Below are 22,392 nucleotides of genomic sequence, written 5' to 3'. Positions count from 1 at the left end.
CATTTTATTGATTCAGTCCTGTCCCGACTACATGCATTTTTTTCTAATATAATTCTATGGGTAAAATCTGCAGATTTCAAAAACACATCCCAGAGTGAAAAAATATCCCAGTAGGCATGAGATTTCTATAAATCCTATCTGTTTTGCTGGAACTATAAAATGATGCCTTTTTTGCAGAGCAAACATACACAGCATCAAAAACGCACCGAAAACTCATTGTGGGAACTTAACCTTACAGCGCAGTGCAGTGAATGAGATTTTTTTAAATTCTGCATCATGTCAAGTTGTACTATAACTGTAAGGGCGCATTTCACCGTTTGCAATGCAAACACATACACATACCCTTAGGGTTCGTGCAGACAACTGTATTTTCAGTCCAAGTGCAATCCGACAAAATATCGAACCACACTAGGACAAATGTTATATGGGGCCGTGCACATGTCCGATTTTTTTTCCTTCGACAGAGTCTGTCCAAGGAAAAACTTCGCAGCATGCTCAATTTGCATCCGACATTTGGATCACACTCGGCCATTCAAGTCAATGAGTCTGTTGAAAAAATTGGACTCCACTCAGATGATATCAGAGTGCAGTCCGATTTTCCCGACTGACACAAGGCAGAATATGGAGAAATTATTTTCCCATCTTCTCCTCATCTGAGAGAACTGGATCACACTCTGATCACATTCTGATCAGAGTGTGATTAGCATAATCGGCCTGATTCTCTCGGAAGCGAGAAAGTACAGTGGTGTGACCCTTAGCCTCATGGTGGTTTTACACACAACATTTTAAGGAAAAACGGTACTTTTTTTATGCTGAGACAAGATGCTGGATATAAGTTAACTTGGGAGTATAAAAAAACTTACATAATGCTCTAGGTGTGTTTGTTTTGTTCTCTATAAAACTTAAAATTTCTAAATTAAAAAAAACAACAAAAAAAACCACAGGTGCCACAAATGCCACAAAAAGAGAGGAGGCAAGAGTGATTCCAAGTTTACATATGCCTTGAAACACATGCAAATAGCAAAATTATGCTGCATGATTAAAGCATAGTTTGAGCTGATTTTTGCTTTTGTTAAACAATAAACTTGGTTTGAAACGTTACAGAAAAGTAAACGCTTTTCCTATATGGAGATTCCAGCTCCTGGTAAAACATCACTTTTATTCCATCTTAAATGGTAAAATTTCATCCAAAATAGTGAGACAAAAAGTGACGCGTTTCGAACATAGTCCGAATTTCTTACAAACAAACATGGTCTCTTCGAACAAGGCCTTACATATCGTAGTCTTACATAACATATGGAACCTATTTTAAATGGACGATCTGTTCATCTGCTGCAAGTTGCTAGCAGACAAATATGTACCTAAACTGCACTGACTTTGCATTAATACCAGCCAACCGCCATTAAACAACTGCTGATCTACAGCATGCTTGCTGATAAACAGTCAATTAATATCCTATTTACACAGGCAGACCCAGCTTCAGATGTGCATAGAACGATCAGTAGTACATCGTTCTGTGCGCATAGGCTACCATTGTTCTCAGCAGCACAGGTCATGTCTACACAGGACAATGCACTGCCGAGAACAATGATCATTTCACCTGATGAACAAGTGTTTTTAAAGAAGCACTCCCATGAATATTTTTTTTCATGTGTGTAGTGTGTGTATTTTTTTCATGGTGTGTACTGTGAGTGTATTGTTTTCATGGTGTGCAGTGTGAGTGTATTAATATACTCACACACCACCACTTTTTTCGGGATCCAGCGTCGATCTGCTCCTCTTCTCAGTGACGTCACCGCTCTGCAGTGGCTTTTACAATATAAGTCTATGGAACATGTGAACGAAGTTCCATAAGCTTACATCATAAAAGAGACTTCCGGATCACACATATAGCATGGACTCCAGTAAGCCGCTGAGACTGAATTGCAGTGAGGTCTCTGAGAAGAGGAGCTAAATGGTGTTGGATCCCTGAGAAGGAGGCAGTAGGTGAGTATACATTCACACTACACGACATACACATATACACACATTTAACAAAAAAAATATTCATGGGAAGGATTCTTTAAGGGGGAGAACTTAAAAATACATTAAGGCTGTGTGCCCACGATGAGTTTTTTAAGCGTTTCCGCAGCAGCAAAAACGCTGCAGAAACGCTTAAAAAACGCATGGTAGAAGGCCTGCCATGTTCCCCAATGATCAGCATGTGCTGTGCATATGCTGTGGAAATTTCCGCTGCGGATTATCATTGCGGAAAAAAACGCAGCACTACCAATTATTTTGTGGAAGCGCTGCATTTTCGCCGCCATTGACTTGCATTAGAACGCGCCAATTCCGCAAGACTGCATCTGTACTTGTGCAATTGGCGCGTTCTAATGTGTGGATGGTACCCAGGTGTAGAGGAGAGGAGAGTCTCATCCACACCCAGGTACCATTAAAAAAGCTGTAAAAAAGAATAAAATAAAAAATAAATGTATACTTACCTTCCGGCGGCCCGCGCTGCGCTCCTCCTTGCTTCCCGGCACTTCGCGATGGAATGAAGGACCTGCGCTGACATCAGAGTCATGTGACGGGTCACGCAACGCTGACGTCGGCAGGTCCTTCACTCTACTGCTGCCGGCAGCCGGGACCGAGCGAAGCAAGACAGCGCGGGCCATCGGAGGGTAAGTATATATTTCTATTTTTATTTTTTACCATTCTCTCGGGTCACACTATATAAATCCATGCCGTTTGCATGGATTTATATAGTGTGACCAAGTTGTCAAGCACTTTCCAAGTGATGCTAAAATCGCTTGGAAAACGCTTGTCAACCCGCATGCGGAAATGCATGTGAAGAACGCTTCACTTCCGCATGTCCCTGGCAGGAAAAACGCATGTACAATCCGCATGCGTTTTTTTCTGCCAGGGAGATGCAGAAACGCTCAGGAAAAAATCCTGAGCATTTCTGCATCATGGGCACATAGCCTAAAAAAATGTGTGGTTACATTTCATGGATCTTGTTATTGATTGTGTTTTGGGTCGATAAATAAAAATCCTATATCTCTGGACACCTGGCAGTCTTTTTTGTGAGTAGATAATTAAATTACTGAGGAGGCTACGGTTCCAGGAAGAGTAAACTTTATCTGTGTATTGTTTTCACTAACAAAGGAGTGCTAAAAATATAAAAGATAATCGCCCTAAGGTAGACTGGTTACCCAAGCCCGGCATCTCGCTGGCCTAACAAAACAGCGAGTGGTGGCAGCAAGAAGTGTGGTGTGAACTGGCTGTAATGTGCGCTTAGCTCAATATCAGCCTATTGTGAGAAGGGAATGTGAGAAGCGGAGTCCCCCTTTACAGTCACATCCGAGTCACGTGTGTAGAGGGTAGGCGGTTCATGACATATCTTTTTATATTGTCTCCTTCTGTACTAATCTATGGTCTGTCTTTTGTGTATATTGTAATAGAAGCTTAGCTGTGAGCGGAACTGTAACGGAATAAAAGACAGAGAAACAAAATCTATAGTGTCTAATAATATTTGTACCGTCGTGTAAGCAGTATTATTCCTCTTTGTAATAGAGCCATGAGTCATAAAAGTGGCATTAGCACTACAAAATAAGGACAAACCATTGTCAGGAGACTAAGTTATGTCTAAGGATACAATTAAATATTAAAAAACAATACAAAAGAGAATAATCACAAGGGACCTTATATCTAGGTTTAACCCATATCACTATTTTGCTTGGCTGTAATTATATAATCTGTATATAAACATCTGGTTAAGAAATGGAGTATTTCTGATTATTTTAATTCTTTAAAATTGGTTTTGAAATTACTGGGATGTGGACAGGTAGGATTGATTAAAAAGGTCTATGGACATATTCAAACTCAATGTAAGCTAGGAAGACCTTATAATAATAATAATAATTTAAATTATACACAGCCAACATGTTCCACAGCACTTTACAATTCAGACAGTGTCTGACATTACAAAATAACACATACGGTAATTGAACAATTCAAACAATATGATTGAGGTTCCTACTCGAAAAAGTTTACAATCTATGAAGAAATAGCGGTGGCACAAAAGGTAAAAAGTGCTTGTAGTGTATGGTCCAACCATCTTTTATTATAAATAAAGGAATGCATGTACATCTGCATGAATTGCTTAACAGCTGGTATTGGTATTTGTCCAGATACTTCTGACTACAGATACAGATTATAGAAAAAACAGACTGAGAAAAATGTAGGAAGGGGTAAACCGAGAAAAATTAGATTAGTGAGGTGATGTGATATGCCAGCCTAAAATATGTATTTTAATGACATGTTCATAATTCTGGACACTCATAATTATGCAGATTGCTTGGAATAGTGCATTCTAGAGAACTGGTGAAGCATGAGAAAAGTCTTGGAGAAGGGAGTGGTAGGTTCGGATTATGGAAAATATTTATTTTAGATAATTCTTAGAAAGGATACCATGGATAAGATGGTAAAAAGAGATGTGCTGTACTGTGGAGAGCTTTGTGTGTGGGTGTGATAAGTTTATGTTGCATTCTGTAGTGGATGGGCAACCAGTGCAATTACTGGCACTGGGTGGAGACATCAGTGCAACAGTGAGAAGGAGTTAGTGATGCCAAATGTCAAATGTTGTGTTACGATACTGGCGTAGCACTGCTGGAAACCAGTGGACGAAGGAGCACGAGCAGGAACAGCAAGCAGTTATAGATGTTCTTGGATATAACAAAGGAGTTGTAAGAAACAATAAGTAGATAGGTGAGAACAGTCTGGGTAAGACTTCCAGGAGCTGGAAACTGGAATTAGACTACACTGCTAGACACAATACTCAAGCAATGAGTGAGAGATTCATGTGGCTTTTAGTAGGCCCATTCCGCAGGTTCAGAATCTGCCATCTTAGTAAAGGGGAATTGCAGAACACAACAGCAGCCTCCAGTGGTAAAGAGTGGGATTGCAGCACAATTATTAAGGTGAACAATTGCAGCCACTAGTGGTCAAACTGTAGAAGGACAACAGGAATCCTGACATGCTGCAGAGATATCCAGAAGAATAAGAAAGGAATTGTTACCATTAGATTTAGCTGTTAGTAGATCATTAGCAAAGCGTACAATCTACTTGTACTTGTATATTGACGACCTAACCTTAGGATAAATCATCCGTATCAGATTGGTGACAGGGAAAATATATATTTTTGTACCACGTTAGCCAGTAAATAGAAAAATATTAAGATTTGAGAGTCCTCAGTGGTTGATACCTTTTAATGGTTAACTGAAAAGATGGCAACATGTTGCAAGCTTTTGAGACTACTGAGGTCTCTTCATCAGGCATAGTATAACACAAAATCTGAAGAGTCACATATTTATATACAATGGGACACAGAAATAATGTAATAGATGAGACAGGTAACGTAAAGCAGAGCTATTACTGTGGGAGAAAGATTTTGAACTTTTAAAAGATTTTTTTTAGATATATTTTTCCACCAATATAGCTGCTTGTTATTGCAGGGCAAATTATAGTATCTATTGGTATGATTTTATTTTTTTTTATCTTGCATTTTATTTTCTATGGCTTTACCTTATGGTTTAAATAATTTTATATTTTTGCTTATTATACTTTTACTGACATAGCAATACCAAATATGCTTTATTTTTTATAATGGGAAAAGAGCGGTCATTTCATTGTTTAAGGTTTTTTTTGCTACACTTTTGCTTGTACTATATACTGTATATACTATAACACTTTTGCTTTGCAATATATTGTCAAATTACCAATCTACTATGAAGCTCAGCCACAGGGCCAATAGGGGTTTGCAGCAAAAGCATAAAGAAGGGATGATGAGCAAGTGAAGGAACCCCCAGGATCTGACCACTTATACGCTGCTGTGAGCCATTGACAGCAGCTTCAAATGGGTTGATCAGAAGCGATCAGTGCTATCTCAGATCACTGCTGATAGAGGAAGATTCGAAATGTATAACACAGCTGACACCTGCCATGTAGTGAGCGACCTCAGTTCCTAAACTCACTCCAAACACCCACACCCAATTTGTATGTCAAAAAGGGGCAAACTCTTCTATGATTTGGCAACAGGGGCATATATAGAAATCATGGGGCCCCATAGCAGAAGTTCTAATTGGGCCCACCCCCCCCCCCAAAAAAAAAAATAATTGTCGGGGTCACAGAAGAGCAGATCTCACAACTTTGCAGCCTTTACATAGTAGTTGTTCTACTGCTGAAGTCCTAGATTCCTCTTTCATTGCCCCCATAAAGTATTATGCAAACAAAAGTTCCTCCACATTCACAGTATAATGATGACCTCAACATAGTATGATCTCCCAACTCTGATCCCCACACAGCTCTCCATGCACTATAATGGGCCTACATACAGTATAATGGCCTGCACTAGCCCTCCTAACAGTACAATGGCCCCCACACAGTTTGATGGACCCCACACAAACCTTCACACTGCAAAATTGCTTGATACAGTATTATGGACCCCCACATATTAGAATGACCCCACATAGCCTGCCACATAGTATAATGTACCCCTCATAATCCTCCATATAGTATAATGCATTCCCTATGGTCCTCCATAGACTATAATTCTCTCCCCATGGTCCTCCATAAAATATAGTGCACTTCCCATGGTCCTCCATACAATTTAATGTACCCTCCCTGGTCCTCCATACAATATAATGCACACCTCATGGTCCTCCATACATTATAATGCACCCCCACGGTCCTCCATACAATATAATGCACCCCATGGTCCTGCATACAATATAATGCACCCCCCATGGTCATGCATACAATATAATGCACCCCCATGGTCCTGCATACAATATAATACACCCCCCATGGCCCTGCATATGATATAATATACCGCCCATGGTCATCCATACAGTATAATCCACACCCCATGGTCCTCCACACAATATAATGCACCCCCCATGGTCCTGCATACATTATAGTGCACCCCCCATGGTCCTGCATATGATATAATATACCGCCCATGGTCATCCATACAGTATAATCCACACCCCATGGTCCTCCACACAATATAATGCACCCCCCATGGTCCTGCATACATTATAATGCACCCCCATGGTCTTGCATACAATATAATGCACCCCCATGATCCTCCATAAAGTATAATCCATCCCCCAGAGTCCTCCACACAATATAATGCGCCCCATGATCCTCCATACAGTATAATGCACCCCCATGGTCCTCCATACAGTATAATGCACCCCCATGGTCCTTCATACAGTATAATGCAACCCCATGGTCCTTCATACTGTATAATGTACCCCCATGGTCCTCCATACAGTATAATGCACACCCATAGTTCTCCATACAATATAATGCACCCCTCCTTGGTCCACTATAAAAGTATAATGTGCCCCCCATGATCCTCCATACAGTATAATGCACCCCATGGTCCTCCATACAGTATATTGCACCCCCATGATCCTCCACACAATATAATGCACCCCCCATGGTCCTTCATACAGTATAATGTACCCCCATGGTCCTTCACACAGTATAATGCTATAATGCATCCCCATGGTCCTCCACACAATATAATGCACCCCCCATACTATATTATAGCCACCGTTTACTGATTAAAAAAAATAAATACAGTACTCACCTCTCCTGGTTCCACCCAATGCTTTAGTCTCCTCAGCGAGGGGTGTGAAGTGCCAGACATCTCAGAGAAGCAGGCGCCCTGTAATGACGTCATCATGCCAGCTGCTCTGACACCCCCATCTGGCCATCAGCGAGAGCAATGATGATGGAGGAGGGATCGTCAGCAGACGTTTCCACCCCCATCATTCTGTGTGGGCGGCCTGACATTGCTGGTGCTGACGGGCAGAGGCGGGGCCCAGTGCGGTGAGGGCCCGGTGCGGGCCCTCTGACTCACGGGCCCCATAGCAGTGGCATGGCCTGCTGCCATTGGCAGTATGCCACTGTTATGGTACAGAACAAAAGTAGCTCATCATAATGATTTATTGTACTTTTTAGGAGTCTAGTGAACAGTTTTACTTAATGATTGACAGCCATCCCTATATGACTGTGCATACAGAGATAGTTGTTAATCACAAAATAGGACCACTCACTCGATTCCTAGGCATGAGAAAGCTACTATATATACTGAATCATTTGGCCAAGACAATATATACTTTATTTTCTTCATCTGCCATTAAGCTATATTCTTAGGTTTTGTGTCTTTGATTACTGACGTAACGTAAATTATGTAGTCATTTAACAATTCATACAACTTTACAAGTCGTGAAAAACAAAACATTTCTTTCCAATACCAGTGTTCATTTTGTATTGCCTTCCAAAATATTGCTGACTATATTTTATTTTCACTGCCTACATCCAAGTGTAACTGGTTACTTGTTAAAAGCATAGTGTCAATATGTTCATTGTTTCTTCTTAGGCACTTCAAAGGTAACATTGTATCTTCAGCAATGAATTTATGGAGACTATCTCTTCTGCTGCTGTTAATGACTGGTGAGTTAAATTGAAAGCTAGAACCTGAAAAATGCTGTTTGCATAAGTATTCAACCAAATCGGCCAGGGAAATTCCCTACCCAATTTCCTTATAGATTACAAGCTTGTGAGCAGGGCCCTCACTCTTCTGTATATGATGAACTACGCGTTAATCTGTAATGTCTTTATTGTTTGTACATGCCCCCCGATTAATTGTAATGTGCTGCAGAATATGTTGGTGCTATAAACATAAAATTATTATTATTTATAATATTATTACGTGTTCATAGAATTGCAGCAGGTCTATTATTCTCTGAAATGCTCCGGCATTCCAAAGAGAATATAGTTTGAAGATCCAGCCATGGACCATAGGCCGAAAGAAGACTAGTCTAGCTTCTTCTGGAGCATTTCATAGAAAATTATATCTGGCTGCAATTGTGCAGCCGGACTGATTCATGCTGCCTGTGGTTTGGGCAGCATGAATTGAGTGACAGGTTCTTTTAAAACTGGTTTATAATTGACCTACACTTGTGAAGCATTAAAAACATTTTCTAGATAAAAGCAACATTTTTTTGGACTGTGAGTGTGAAAAAAGAGCATTGTATAAAAATTAAGGTAACATTTTAGATATGCACAAATTAGAAAAAGCTGCAAAATAATGTCCAAGTATATATCTAAATGAACTAAGTTGGATCAATCATGATTAAAAGGAAGCTGTATCATTCCACTAGACAGGGCCATCTTTCCAAATGTAAAGAGGTTTTAAACTACTTTAACATTGATGAACTATCCTCAGGATGTCTGATTGGTGGAGGTGCGACACCCGACACCCCCGCCGATCAACTGTTCTAGGTGCCAGTGGCTTCCGGAAGTGCTCAGTTAAGGAGCTGTTCCACCTATTGATAGTGGCTGCAGCCTGGGACTGCACATCTATCCCCTGTTAATTTGAATAGGGGTAGATGTGCAGTACCCAGCCACGGCCACTATCAGTAGATGGAGCAGAGTCATAACTGAGTACTTCTGGCAGCCGCCGGCACCTAGAACAGCTGATCGGCATGGTGCCGGATGTTGCACCCCTACCAATCAGACGTTGATGGATCCTGAGGATAGTTCATCAATGTTAAAGTAGTGAGCAACCTCTTTAAGGTGCATTTACACCTTCCGATGCGCCCCATTAAATGACCACCGATTGGCAACATGTTTGTTGGTCAGAAGTTAATTAATTGCTTATGTAGGTAAACTGCGCTTCAGATGCACACATGACAATCAGTAGTACATCGTTCTGTGCGCATAGGCTGCCATTGTTCTTGGCATTGTTCTGTTTACACTGGATGATATGCTGCCGAGAATAATGATCTTTTGGGAAAATGAAAAAATAATTTCACCAGAGTAACAAGTGTTTTGCTCATTTGTTGGGTGATTGGCAGCCTGTTTAGACTATACCTGTTATCTGGAACATGTGTTCCTAGGACACCAAAGGAACAATCCCAGTAATCATGCAGTGTAAATGCACCTTTAGTGTCCTAACAGAGGAAAGAAGCAGAGAAGCCAATACTTACTTTGTGGGAACAATTGAATTTAGTTCACTCAGACATGAATGGAGGTGTACCAGTCAACAGATATAAACAGGTAATTTGGCACACAATTATTGATTATCATGACAGATAGAATTACAACTACAGGTAACACCTCAAAATTCAGCTGATAACACAATATCTACCATTCACAATAGGTGATGACACAGCACTTCCTGTTCCTCTTCCTTTTACAATGACCTTTGTATATGAGCATTAAATGTTTCACAACTGAAGACAGGGTCTGAGTTATTATATTGCTGTTAATGTACATGTGCATTTGCTGAAAGAACATGAAGTACAAGTGTAGTATAATTCCAGAGGCAGGTGTAAACATTGCATAATTTCTATTTTTTTAATATAGATCTTAGTATGAAAAAAAAATTATTACCAACAGTTTTTAATAATATATATTTAACATAAAGAAACCTATTTAAACAGCAGATAAGTTTTTGATGAGATATTTCCTTTAAGTTCAGTTATGACTGATTAAAGAAAAGATGCAGACCAAGATTGATTTTTTTTTGCTTTTTTTTTTCAATTTGTTTAGATTAACGTAGAGCAACATAGATCATGCATAGCTTTAGACTGGCATTTTCAGTTTTGGAATACTGAATTCAGTTCATTAATGAACAGCCAACACATTTTTAATGATAGTTATGTTTTACATTTTAACAAAGTCCATTCAGTTTACCCTGGGCTATGTTACATAGCACATTTTTCAATTGACTTAAAAAGTATACATTTTTAAGACACTGTTTAGTCAACCATTGTTAATGCTTCGTATATTTTTTTACGTAATACTATAAATGTTATATTTATTACACTTACAGTGTCAACAGATCAACAAATTACTAACGCCACCACACTACCCGGAATTGATGTGACTTCGGCAAGCTCTACTATTATGAATACTTCAACATCAGCCACAACAGCTTCAGAAAACAATACTTCACTATTAACCTCAAATTCCTATATCTCTTCTACTTCAGCCACAGTTCTCAATAGTACAACAGCTTTACATAAAACAACAGCAATGCTACATACAATGTCTTCAACAAATGAAACCTCATTAACAGTAACATCAACTTCATCACAAGCAGTGGAACTCTCTAACTCCTCAACATCATCACCAGGTTTATTAACAACATCCAATATTACATCACCACTACCCGCTTCATTACCCTCCAATACTTTAACTCTATCAACAAGTTCAGCTCTATATACATCACAAGCAACACAACCTTCCAATGTGTCATCATTGTCCCAAGCTACAGCAACAACCTCCAATATCACAACATTTATGCCAACCTCATCACAATCCAATACTTCAACATTATCAGCAAGTTCTACTCCATTAACATCACAAACAATGCAATCTCTCAACATATCAACATCAACTCAAGTTACATTACAAACAATATCCAATATTACAACAACACATACAATGCAATCCTACAATGCATCTACATCATCCCAGGTAACATCAGAAACATCCAATATTACAACATATCAGCCAACCTTCAATACTTCAATGTTATTAGAAAGTTCAACATTATCAACATCACAAAATATGCAAACATCCAACACATCAGCATCATCCCAAAGTACATCAGCAATAACATCCAACAGTACAACTGTTCTACCATCTATATCACCCTTCAATACTTCAACATTATCAACAAGTTCTACTCCATTGACATCACAAACAATGCAATCTCTCAACATATCAACATCATCTCATGTTTCATCACAAACATCCAACATTACAACAAATCTACAAACTTCATCTCCTTCCAATACTTCAACATTATCAACAAATTCAACTCCATCACCATCACAAGCAATGCAATCTCCCAACATGTCAACATCATCTCAAGTTACATCAGCAACAATATCCAACATTACATCTCCTTCAACTTCATTATCCTCCAATACTTCAACATTATCAACAAGTTCAACTCCACTAACATCACAAGAAATGCAGTCTCCCAACGTGTCAACATCATCCCAAGTTACATCAGCAAAAACATCCAACATTACATTATCCTCCAATACTTCAACATTATCAAGTTCAACTTTGTTCACTTCACAAGCAACACAGTCTCTCAACTCGTCAACTTCATCCCAAGTTACCTCAGCAACAACATCAAACATTACATCTCTATCAACTACATTATCCTCCAATACTTCAACATTATCTACTAATTTGACTCTGTTAACAACAGAAACAACACAATCTTCCAACATGTCAACATCATCTCCAGTTACATCAGCAACAATATCCAACATTACAACATCTCTGTCAACTTCATCACCCTCTAATACATCAACATTATCAACAAGTTCTACTCCACTAACATCACAAGCAATGCAGTCTCCCAACGTGTCAACATCATCCCCAGTGACATCAACATCAAACATCACAACACCTCTGCAAAAGTCATCACCCTCTATTACGTCAATATTATCAACAAGTTTAACTCTCTTAACTACACAAGCCATACAGGCTCCCAACACATCAACATCATCCCAAATTACATCAGCAACAACATCCAACATTACAACATCTCTGACAATTTCATTATCCTCCAATACTTCTACATCAAGTTCTATATTATTCACTTCACAAGCAACAGAATCTCCCAACTCATCAACATCATCCCAAGTTACATCAGCAACAACATCCAACATTTCAACATCTCTGTCAACTTCATCAACCTTCAATACTTCAACATTATCAACTAATTCGCCTCTATTAACAACACAAGCAATGCAGTCTTCCTACATATCAACATCACCTCAAGTTACATCAGCAACAACATCCAACATTACAATATCTCATACAACTACAAGTAACATTTTAAATTCAACAGTTACCTCCTCATCAACATCATCACCAGTTTCATTAACATCCACCAACACTACTTCAGCAATAACTACATTACCATCCACTACCACAATGACATCATTAGGTACTAGTATTTCATCCCAAGGTACAACAAAAGCCAACAGTTTAACAACAACCATACTCAGGTCAACCAGCACAGCAACCTCACAATCAACCACCTCCATACCTACTTCTATTGTTCCATTGGACTTTAGGATTGTTAATAAAGAGTTTACTGAAGATTTAAAGAACAAATCATCAGATGCATATATTAATTTCAAGTCTAATGTTGAGACTGAGGTAAGAATGCCTAATTAATTTGTTAACCCTTTTAGACACTTAAGATTTCCAGACAAATGTTTCCAAAATAACAATTAACACTGAACTCAAATGCTACCACTTTTTATGGGCTTTACAAGATTTTTTAAATTAAATGGAATGAGTCAAGTGTTTCCCTTAAATTCAGCGCTCTGCAGCATTGATAAGAAGATGCACGGAGGAACAGATGGGGAATGGTGCAGAGCAGAGGGGCTGGAGAAATGAGCAGTAAGGAGGGTTTTTTTAAAACTTCTGATGGCACTTTACGGTTTAGAGAAATGGCGGAAGAAGTGACTGAAAAAAATCAGCATTTTGGCGAATGCAGTTTTTTGTAATATTCAAGTATAATTCAATTCCATGCCAATATATCTGCTCATCCCCACTAATAGGTTTAAATAGCATGCTAGTTATTTTTTTGCTGTGGTCCCTTGAATGCAGTTTTACAAGTTGCTCTGTTCACTTCAAGTCCTAAACACCATCGGAAGTACAAAATGGTTGCATGTTAGTGGGCTGTATTGAAGAAATTGCCTAGATAAGACCGTCTTTCATTAACATTGCTCAGTGGTTAGCAGTAGAGATGAGCGTTGTTCTACTCGAACTGTTCGCCAATCTCAAATTCGAGCTGTTTTGGGCGGTGTTCGAGCCGTTCGGCGAACACGAACAATTTGAGAAAAATTCGGCTGTTCGAGGTTATGTTCGATAACTGTTCGTGCACCAAAATCATAACTGGATTTTTTCTCAGTAATGATGAAAATTAATGTTAATACGCAGTTTGAGTGTACAGCGGGGTGGGGGGAGGGGCAGGGGATGGATCTCTGCAGGAACAATGAAGATCTCCATTTTTTTTTCTCTTTCCCGCATTTGCAGTGGGGAGGTGCAATCTGTCAGCCTATCAGCAGCGCACACACGGAGCGAAGTGCTTTTTTTCACACAAGCAAGGGCATGTGTCATTGGCAGTGTATGTCACATGTCCTTGCCCTATAAGACCAAGCCATTTTCCCCGTCGCCACCATTTTCTCACTGCTGCAGCTGCGTGTTAGACGGCACCGCTGTTGCTGTGTGCGCTATACCTTGTTAATTTCAAGCCAATTTTCGCACAAATATACAGATAGCTTGGGAGTAGGGAATAGTTGTGATTGCAGTCCTTTTAAGGACTAGGTTACAGCATTTCCTACGACTTTTATCAGGGAGGTCTGTGCTCTTAAATAGATAGGTTGTGGGAGTAAAGACTAATTGTAATTGGAGTCCTTTTCAGGACTAGGTTACATGAGTTCCTATCAGTTTTTGCCAGGCAGGTCTGTGCCAGTGCTGTGCAAGTTTTTTTCACAGCATTTGGCTGAATCTAGCAAAGCTAATCCTTTTTGGCCTATTGCAGAGTGTGTTAGTCAGTGGAGTAGCCTATCTGTGTTGCAAGATATACCACCTGTGTATAGAATACCAATTTTTTTACTGCACCTAGTGAAGTAAAATCTTTTGGGCATAGCATCACTCTATTAGTCCATCTATACTGACCTCCATCAGGTTGCAAACTGAATATAATTTTTTTCTGCATCTAGCTCTGAAAAAATATTTGGGCTTCTAGCAGTGTGTGGGACTTGTTCTATTAGTCCTTCTATACTGACCTCCAGCAGGTTGCAAATTGAATATAATTTTTTTCTGCATCTAGCTCTGAAAAAATAGTTGGGCTTCTAGCGGTGTGTGGGACTTGGTCTATTAGTCCATCTATACTGACCTCCATCAGGTTGCAAATTAAAAATAATTTTTTTCTGCATCTAGCTCTGAAAAAATATTTGGGCTTCTAGCAGTGTGTGGGACTTGGTCTATTAGTCCATCTATACTGACCTCCATCAGGTTGCAAATTAAAAATAATTTTTTTCTGCATCTAGCTCTGAAAAAATATTTGGGCTTCTAGCAGTGTGTGGGACTTGGTCTATTAGTCCATCTATACTGACCTCCATCAGGTTGCAAATTAAAAATAATTTTTTTCTGCATCTAGCTCTGAAAAAATATTTGGGCTTCTAGCAGTGTGTGGGACTTGGTCTATTAGTCCATCTATACTGACCTCCATCAGGTTGCAAATTAAAAATAATTTTTTTCTGCAGCTAGCTCTACAAAAATATTTGGGCTTCTAGCGGTGTGTGGGACTTGGTCTATTAGTCCATCTATACTGACCTCCATCAGGTTGCAAATTAAAAATATTTTTTTTCTGCATCTAGCTCTGAAAAAATATTTGGGCTTCTAGCAGTGTGTGGGACTTGGTCTATTAGTCCATCTATACTGACCTCCATCAGGTTGCAAATTAAAAATAATTTTTTTCTGCATCTAGCTCTGAAAAAATATTTGGGCTTCTAGCAGTGTGTGGGACTTGGTCTATTAGTCCATCTATACTGACCTCCATCAGGTTGCAAATTAAAAATAATTTTTATCTGCATCTACAGTACCTCTGAAAAAATATTTGGGCTTCTAGCAGTGTGTGGGACTATTTGTATTAGTCCATCTATACTGACCTCCATCAGGTTGCAAATTCAAAATAATTTTTTTCTGCATCTAACCCAGCCAATAGTTTTGGCCTAATACCACAGTTTGGCCACTCAGCTCTGCTCGGTTACCATCCATTGTTTTTTTGTGCAAACAACTCCAGAGTTGTGAATTAGTTAACCACCAAAATGAGTGGAAAAAGGCCTGCTGCTGGTGGAAAGGGGAATAGGCGTGTTGGGAAGGGGAAAAAAGGTTGTGTCCGTGGGGTAGGTGTTAAAGCAACAGTAACATCTGCAGAAGAAAGACCATCTTCCAGCCAAACTAAAATGTCTACTTCTTTTAGCGGACAATGTGATAAGATCCCTTTCTTACGGCCACGCCAATCGCTACAAATTCCAGATGAGGCACAAAAACAGCAGGTGCTTCAACGGATATCAAGTGCTCCTTTAAGTGGGCTCTCCTCCACATCAACTTCAACATCACAAATACTCCAGTCCTCAAAGGTGTCACCCAAATCGCACTTGCTTCCTCACAGCTCCCAAATCTCCAGCTGCCCGTCTGAGTATGAGGTAGAACAGATGGTTGAGTCTGCAGAGCTGTTTACTCATACTATAGCCTGGGAATCAGAGGTCGACTCCAGCGCTTCTGTGAATCCAGACGAGGAAATGATCTGCACTGATGCCCAGAATCTTTATGAGTCGGATCCAGGACCAGACGCAGAAGGTTCTGACCATAATGTAGACCCTCATTCCCAAACTGTAACTCCTGTTGGTGGAGACAATGAGGAAGACGATGATAAGACTCAAATACCTGATTGGAGCGACAACTTTAGTTTTTTGTCAGGGCAGGAACAGGTTGGCTCTGAGGACGACGGGTGTGATAACGCACAGGGTGATGATGATGAGGTCGGAGATCCCACTTACTGTCAACCCACAGTCAGCCAAGAGATGAGGTCAGCAGAGGAGGTGGAGGAAGATGCTAGTGACGACGAGGTCAGGTTGCGCCTTCCTGGACAGAGACGTAGTACTGGAAGCACGTCAACAACTGCATCCTCAAACACAACTCTGCCTCTCACCACAAGTCGTGGTGGCTCTTCAGGTCGCATGGGTGCTAAGCCTTGCATAGCCTGGGCATTTTTTCAGATCGATAAAGATGACCCAACTCGTGTTATCTGTAACATTTGTCAGCAAAAGCTAAGTAGAGGCCAAAAAATACATAGTTTGAGTACTTCATGCATGAACCGGCACATGGACATGAAGCATAAGTTGCAGTGGGAAGCTCAGTGTGCTACAATGCGGCCTAGCCGGCCGGGCCAATCACCGTCTGCCATATCTTGTGCATCCGCGGCCTCTTCATCCTCTGTGACTGGGGGGACAGCAGTCACACCTGTTTTGGGGCGCAGACCTGCCACCTCTTTACCCGCAACAGCCAGCGTGATTGGCAGGTCATCATTTTCTTTGGAGGTGGTAACACCAGCTGGTGTTGAGCGCTGTCCGACATCGATAGCACCACCTTTGGATCAAGGCAACCTAACATGTCCGCCTGCATCTTCCTCACAGACCGGCAGTTTGCCGGGGACACCCTTATCAACCCCGTCTAAGCACAATAGCCAGCCCTCGGTCCCTCAGATGTGGACAAGTAAAAGACCATTTCCTCCTAGCCATGAGAAAGCTAAGAGGTTGAATTTCACCATCTGCAAGCTCTTGGCTACAGAAATGCTGCCTTTCCGCCTGGTGGACACAGAGGATTTTCGAGACCTTATGTCCGTCGCAGTGCCCCAGTACCAGATGCCCAGTCGGCACTACTTCTCAAAGAAAGGTGTGCCTGCGCTCCACCAGCATGTCGCACACAACATCACCGCTTCTTTGAGAAACTCTGTGTGTGACAGGGTGCATTTCACCACAGACACTTGGACGAGTAGGCATGGACAGGGGCGTTACATGTCGCTGACTGGGCACTGGGTAACTATGGTGACAGCAGGACAAGGGGCTGCTGTCCAAGTCTTGCCGTCCCCACGAGTTGTGCGTCAATCCTCTTTATGTCAAAGTTCCTCCACTGCTTCTGCCTCCTCAACCTCCTCTCGGTCTTCCACCTGCACCCAAAGCCTGTCTGGTCATGCCACAAGCTTTCTAACTGCGCAGAAGGGATCCTGCACACCTCCTTACTATGCTGGCAGTAGGGCTCAACGTCATCAGGCGGTTTTTACATTGAAATGTCTGGGAAATGTGAGTCACACAGCTGAGGAGTTGTGGTCAGCTCTGGAGAACCAATTTCATGAATGGTTGTCTCCACTGGACCTGAAACCAGGGAAGGCCGTGTGCGACAATGCTGCAAACCTGGGTGCGGCCCTTCGCCGGGGCAATGTCACACACGTGCCTTGTATGGCTCACGTGTTGAACCTGGTTGTCCAGCAATTTTTAGCCGACTATCCCAGACTAGATGGCCTTCTGCAGAGGGCACGGTCGCTGTGTGCTCACTTCTGCCGTTCGCATCCCGCAGCTCAGCGACTTACATCTCTACAGAAGTCGTTGGGCCTGCCACTTCACCGGCTAAAATGCGATGTGCCTACCCGGTGGAATTCAACTCTGCACATGTTGCAGCGACTGTGGCAGCACCGACAAGCCCTGGTGCAATACGTTCTGATGTATAGCCTGGGCCAACGAGATTCAGAGGTGGGGCAAATCACGCTGGAGGAGTGGTCTCAGATCAGGGACCTATGCACCCTTCTGCACAGTTTTGAAATGGCGACGAAGATGTTTAGTGCTGACGATGCCATTATCAGCATGACTATTCCGGTGATTTACATGCTGGAGCACATGTTAAACAGAATTCGGAGTCAGGTGGTGGCACAAGAGGAGGTGGAGGAAGTAGAGGAGGAGGAGTTGTATGCGGAAGGGCTAACATCTGCAAGGTCCAGACGGTCGGCAGCACCAAGGCGGCAGGCATGTGAGGGTGGGGGAGATGATTTTACCAGGGCGCATGGTAGCAGCCAAACTAGTGAGGAAGGTGCAGGAGCCCAGGAAGAAGTGGAGGACGAACTGATGGAAGACTCATCAGATGAGGGAGACCTTGATCACATTTCTGTTGTGCGAGGTTGGGGGGAGAGGACAGAGGAAGGAAGCATGATTGTTACCTCGCCACCAACACAACAGGGACTTGGTGCTCCTGGATGCGCAACACACATGAGTGCCTTCTTGCTGCACTACCTGCAACATGACCCTCGAATTGTGAGAATTAGAAATAATCCTGACTACTGGGTTGCCACACTGTTAGATCCCCGGTACAAAAGTAAATTTGCAGAAATTATTCCTGCCATAGAAAGGGATGCACGCATGCAGGAGTATCAGCAGAGACTGTTGCAGAATCTTACATGTGCTTTTCCACAAAATACCAGTGGTGCACGTAGTGAATCTCACAGTTCCAACTTGCCAACCGTGGGACCGTCAAGTGTTCAGCACTCAAACCGTAACAGAACCACAGTATCTGCTGGTAACATCAATTTTGCGGAATCATTTCACCACTTTTTTAGCCCATCCTTTGCAAGGCCACAGGAGACAAGAAGTCTGACACATAGTCAATGCCTAGAGACGATGGTACAGGAGTATCTCCAAGTAAACATTGAAGCCACGACTGTGTCACTGGACCCTTGCTCTTTTTGGGCTTCTAATCTGGATAAATGGCCGGAGCTAGCCACTTACGCCTTGGAGATCTTGTCATGCCCCGCAGCCAGCGTTCTGTCTGAACGTGTGTTCAGCGCTGCTGGTGGTGTGCTGACAGATAAGCGCACGCGGCTCTCCACTGATAATGTAGACAGACTCACGTTCATAAAGATGAACAAATCATGGATCCGAAACGACTTTGTCATCACTTTGTGACCTGTGTCATCCTGGGGAGAGTAAAAGCTTGATGATTGGTTAAAATCACCCTACCAACCGTTTTAAGCTTTCAAATTACTAATCATGTTTATCTGTATCTTGACTGGAAAATAATTTGGGCTTTGTAGCAGTGTGCAGCACTGATCCTATTAGGCCATCTATACTAAAGCTTCACCAGATTTAAAATTAAAAATAATTTTTAGCTGTATCTAGCCCGGAAAATAATTTTGGGGCTCCGAGATGCGCAAGGCACATAAGTGCCTTCTTGCTGCACTACCTGCAGCATGACCCTCATATTGTCAGAATTCGAAGTAATCATGACTACTGGGTTGCCACACTCTTAGATCCCCCAAACTTTTCGATCAACCTTTTCATTTTAATAAAGACCAAAAAAATGGTCATTTTTGAAATTATAAGCATTAGCAGGTTGTTAGAAACTGAAATCAAACAGTTTTCAACTCAAAACTTTATTCTAGGTGATGTTACATTTTCACATAGGACCCCTTGTTCGAAAGGAGCTTCTGAACTCTCTCGTCCATTGAATTTGTCAGGTTTTGGATGGTTTCTGCTTCAATTGTTTTGCATGAGGACAGAATACCCTCCCAGAGCTGTTGCTTAGATGTGAACTGCCTCCCGCCATCATAGACACTCCTTTTAATGATGCTCCAAAGGTTCTGAATGGGGTAGAGGTCAGGGGAGCATGGGGGTCACACCATAAGTTTGTCCCCTTTTATGCCCATATCAGCCAGAGATGCAGATGTTTTATGTGCAGCATGAGATGGTGCATTATCATGCAGAAAAATGATCTTGCTGTGAAATACACGGTTCTTCTTCTTGAACCATGGCAGGAAGTGCTGTTTGAGAAAATCCACATACATTATGGAGTTCACTTTAGCACCTTCAGGGATCCTAAAGGGGCCGACAATCTCTCTCCCCATGATTCCAGCCCAAAACATTACTCCACCTCCTCCTTGTTGGCGCTGTAGCCGTGTTTGCGTGGGGTGTCCATCAACCAGCCATCCTCCACTCCATCCATCTGGACCATCGAGCGCTGCACGGCACTCATCCGTGAACAAAACAGTTTTGAAATCAGTCTTCATGTAATGTTTGGCCCACTGGAGCCGTTTCTGCTTGTGTGAAGTGGATAGAGGAGGTCGACAGGATGGCGCATGCACAGCTGCAAACCTCTGAAGGACCCTGCATCTTGTTGTTCGGGGGACGTTGGAGGCACAAGCAGCTTCAAAAACTTGTCTGCTGCTATGACAAGGCTATTTTGCCGCTGCTCTTTCAACCTGACGTAATTGCCTGTAGGAAAGAGTCCTCAATTTGCCCTTATCAGCACGCACACGTGTGTACTGTGAATCAGCTACATACTTCTTGATTGCCAAGACACTTCATCCTGATCATCGCACAATGTTGATTGTAGTCATGCCTTGACCTAAACACTCCACAATTTGTTGCTTCTCAGCAGCCGACACATCCTTTTTCTTTCCCATTTTGGCAGAAAATGTAGGCTGCTTAATAATGTGAGAGAGCCTTCTTAAGTAGTCTTGCCTTTCATTGGACACACCTGCCAAACTAATTAGCACAGGTGTCTGCAATTGCTTACAGTGATATAAAGAGCCCTGACACACATCACCATCAATGAGTTTAACTGACAAACAAACAAATTCTTCCCTTATCACTCCTAAACACTTTTTGTATAATAATTTGGAACGCAGTGTACATGTGCTTTTCCACAAAACACCAGTGGTTCACGTAGTGAATCTTACAGTTCTAACTTGCCAACCGTGGTCTGTATGGAGTTGTTCAATAAAGGGCCCAAAATTAAGATAACATAGATGGGAGAGGTCTCTATGAATAGGAATTCCTAAGTATTTGATACCCTGTGAGGGCCAGGCAAAGGGAAAGTTGGACTGGATGGAATCCTATATGGATTTGGGGAGGGAGACATCGAGGGCCTCAGACTTCGCTGCATTGATTTTAAAATTTTACCATGTAACAAAGTGATTTATTTCAGCCATAACAGCATGGATGGATATATGTGATTGAGTGATATATACTAGGACATCATCAGCAAATAGAGAGCACTTGTACTCGGTGCCTCCCACCTCAATCCACCTAATATTGGGGTTATGGCGAATTGATGAGAGCAGGTGCTCCGTCACTAGGATGTATAAGAGAGGGGACAGAGGACATCACTGCCTTGTCCCATTGGTGATTGTGAAAGGTGATGAAAATGTTCTGACGCACCCCCTGGGCCTTGGGACACCCGGAGCCGGACCCTTTTTGGTGGATGCTGGTGGTTGTAGTCTTCGTGGCGGCGACCCAGTTCCGTGGCTCAGGGCGGTCAAACCAGTGGCGGAACTATTTATGTGGTTTTCATGTTTAAATGTCCGACTACGCCACCCGTGGATTGCGGTCAGAGTGAACCGCCGCTACAGGGCAGACCACTGAGGCTGGTGTTGTGGGTGCAGCAGAGCGTAGCATAACTCCCCACGGGAGGAGTATAGCCTCAGGGCAGTGTATGCGGAGGATGGGGGTGATGGTGCAGGGCAGCAGCAGTAACGACACGGAGTCAGTGATGCAGTTCAGGGCCTTTACTCACAGTTCTTATTATCCAGACCACGTCTGCAGGTAACGGCTGCCCACGTCGTACTGTGCTCACCAGGTGAGGGGCTCAGACAACTCCCAGATAACTTTGGAGCACTTCACAGGACCCCCTTTGTGTGTCCTTTGTCTGGCCTTTCTTACCAACACTTCTGTCCGGCTG

General features: G+C 42.0%; 1 protein-coding gene across 1 annotated transcript in view; it reads left to right on the top strand.

Moving 5' to 3' along the window:
* Positions 1–22,392, top strand: part of LOC141167270 (uncharacterized) — a 44,370-nt gene that overhangs the window by 17,822 nt on the left and 4,156 nt on the right. The window contains exons 2-3 of the mRNA XM_073654702.1: positions 8,432–8,505; positions 10,892–13,248. Of these exons, the coding sequence (XP_073510803.1) occupies positions 8,432–8,505; positions 10,892–13,248 (2,431 nt within the window). The remainder of the gene's footprint in view (positions 1–8,431; positions 8,506–10,891; positions 13,249–22,392) is intronic.

This window comes from Phyllobates terribilis, unplaced genomic scaffold (assembly GCF_046119375.1).
Source record: "Phyllobates terribilis strain yellow unplaced genomic scaffold, ASM4611937v1 Scaffold_11__3_contigs__length_659146591, whole genome shotgun sequence".
NCBI lineage: Eukaryota > Metazoa > Chordata > Amphibia > Anura > Dendrobatidae > Phyllobates > Phyllobates terribilis.
This window is presented reverse-complemented; position numbering and strand designations above follow the sequence as displayed.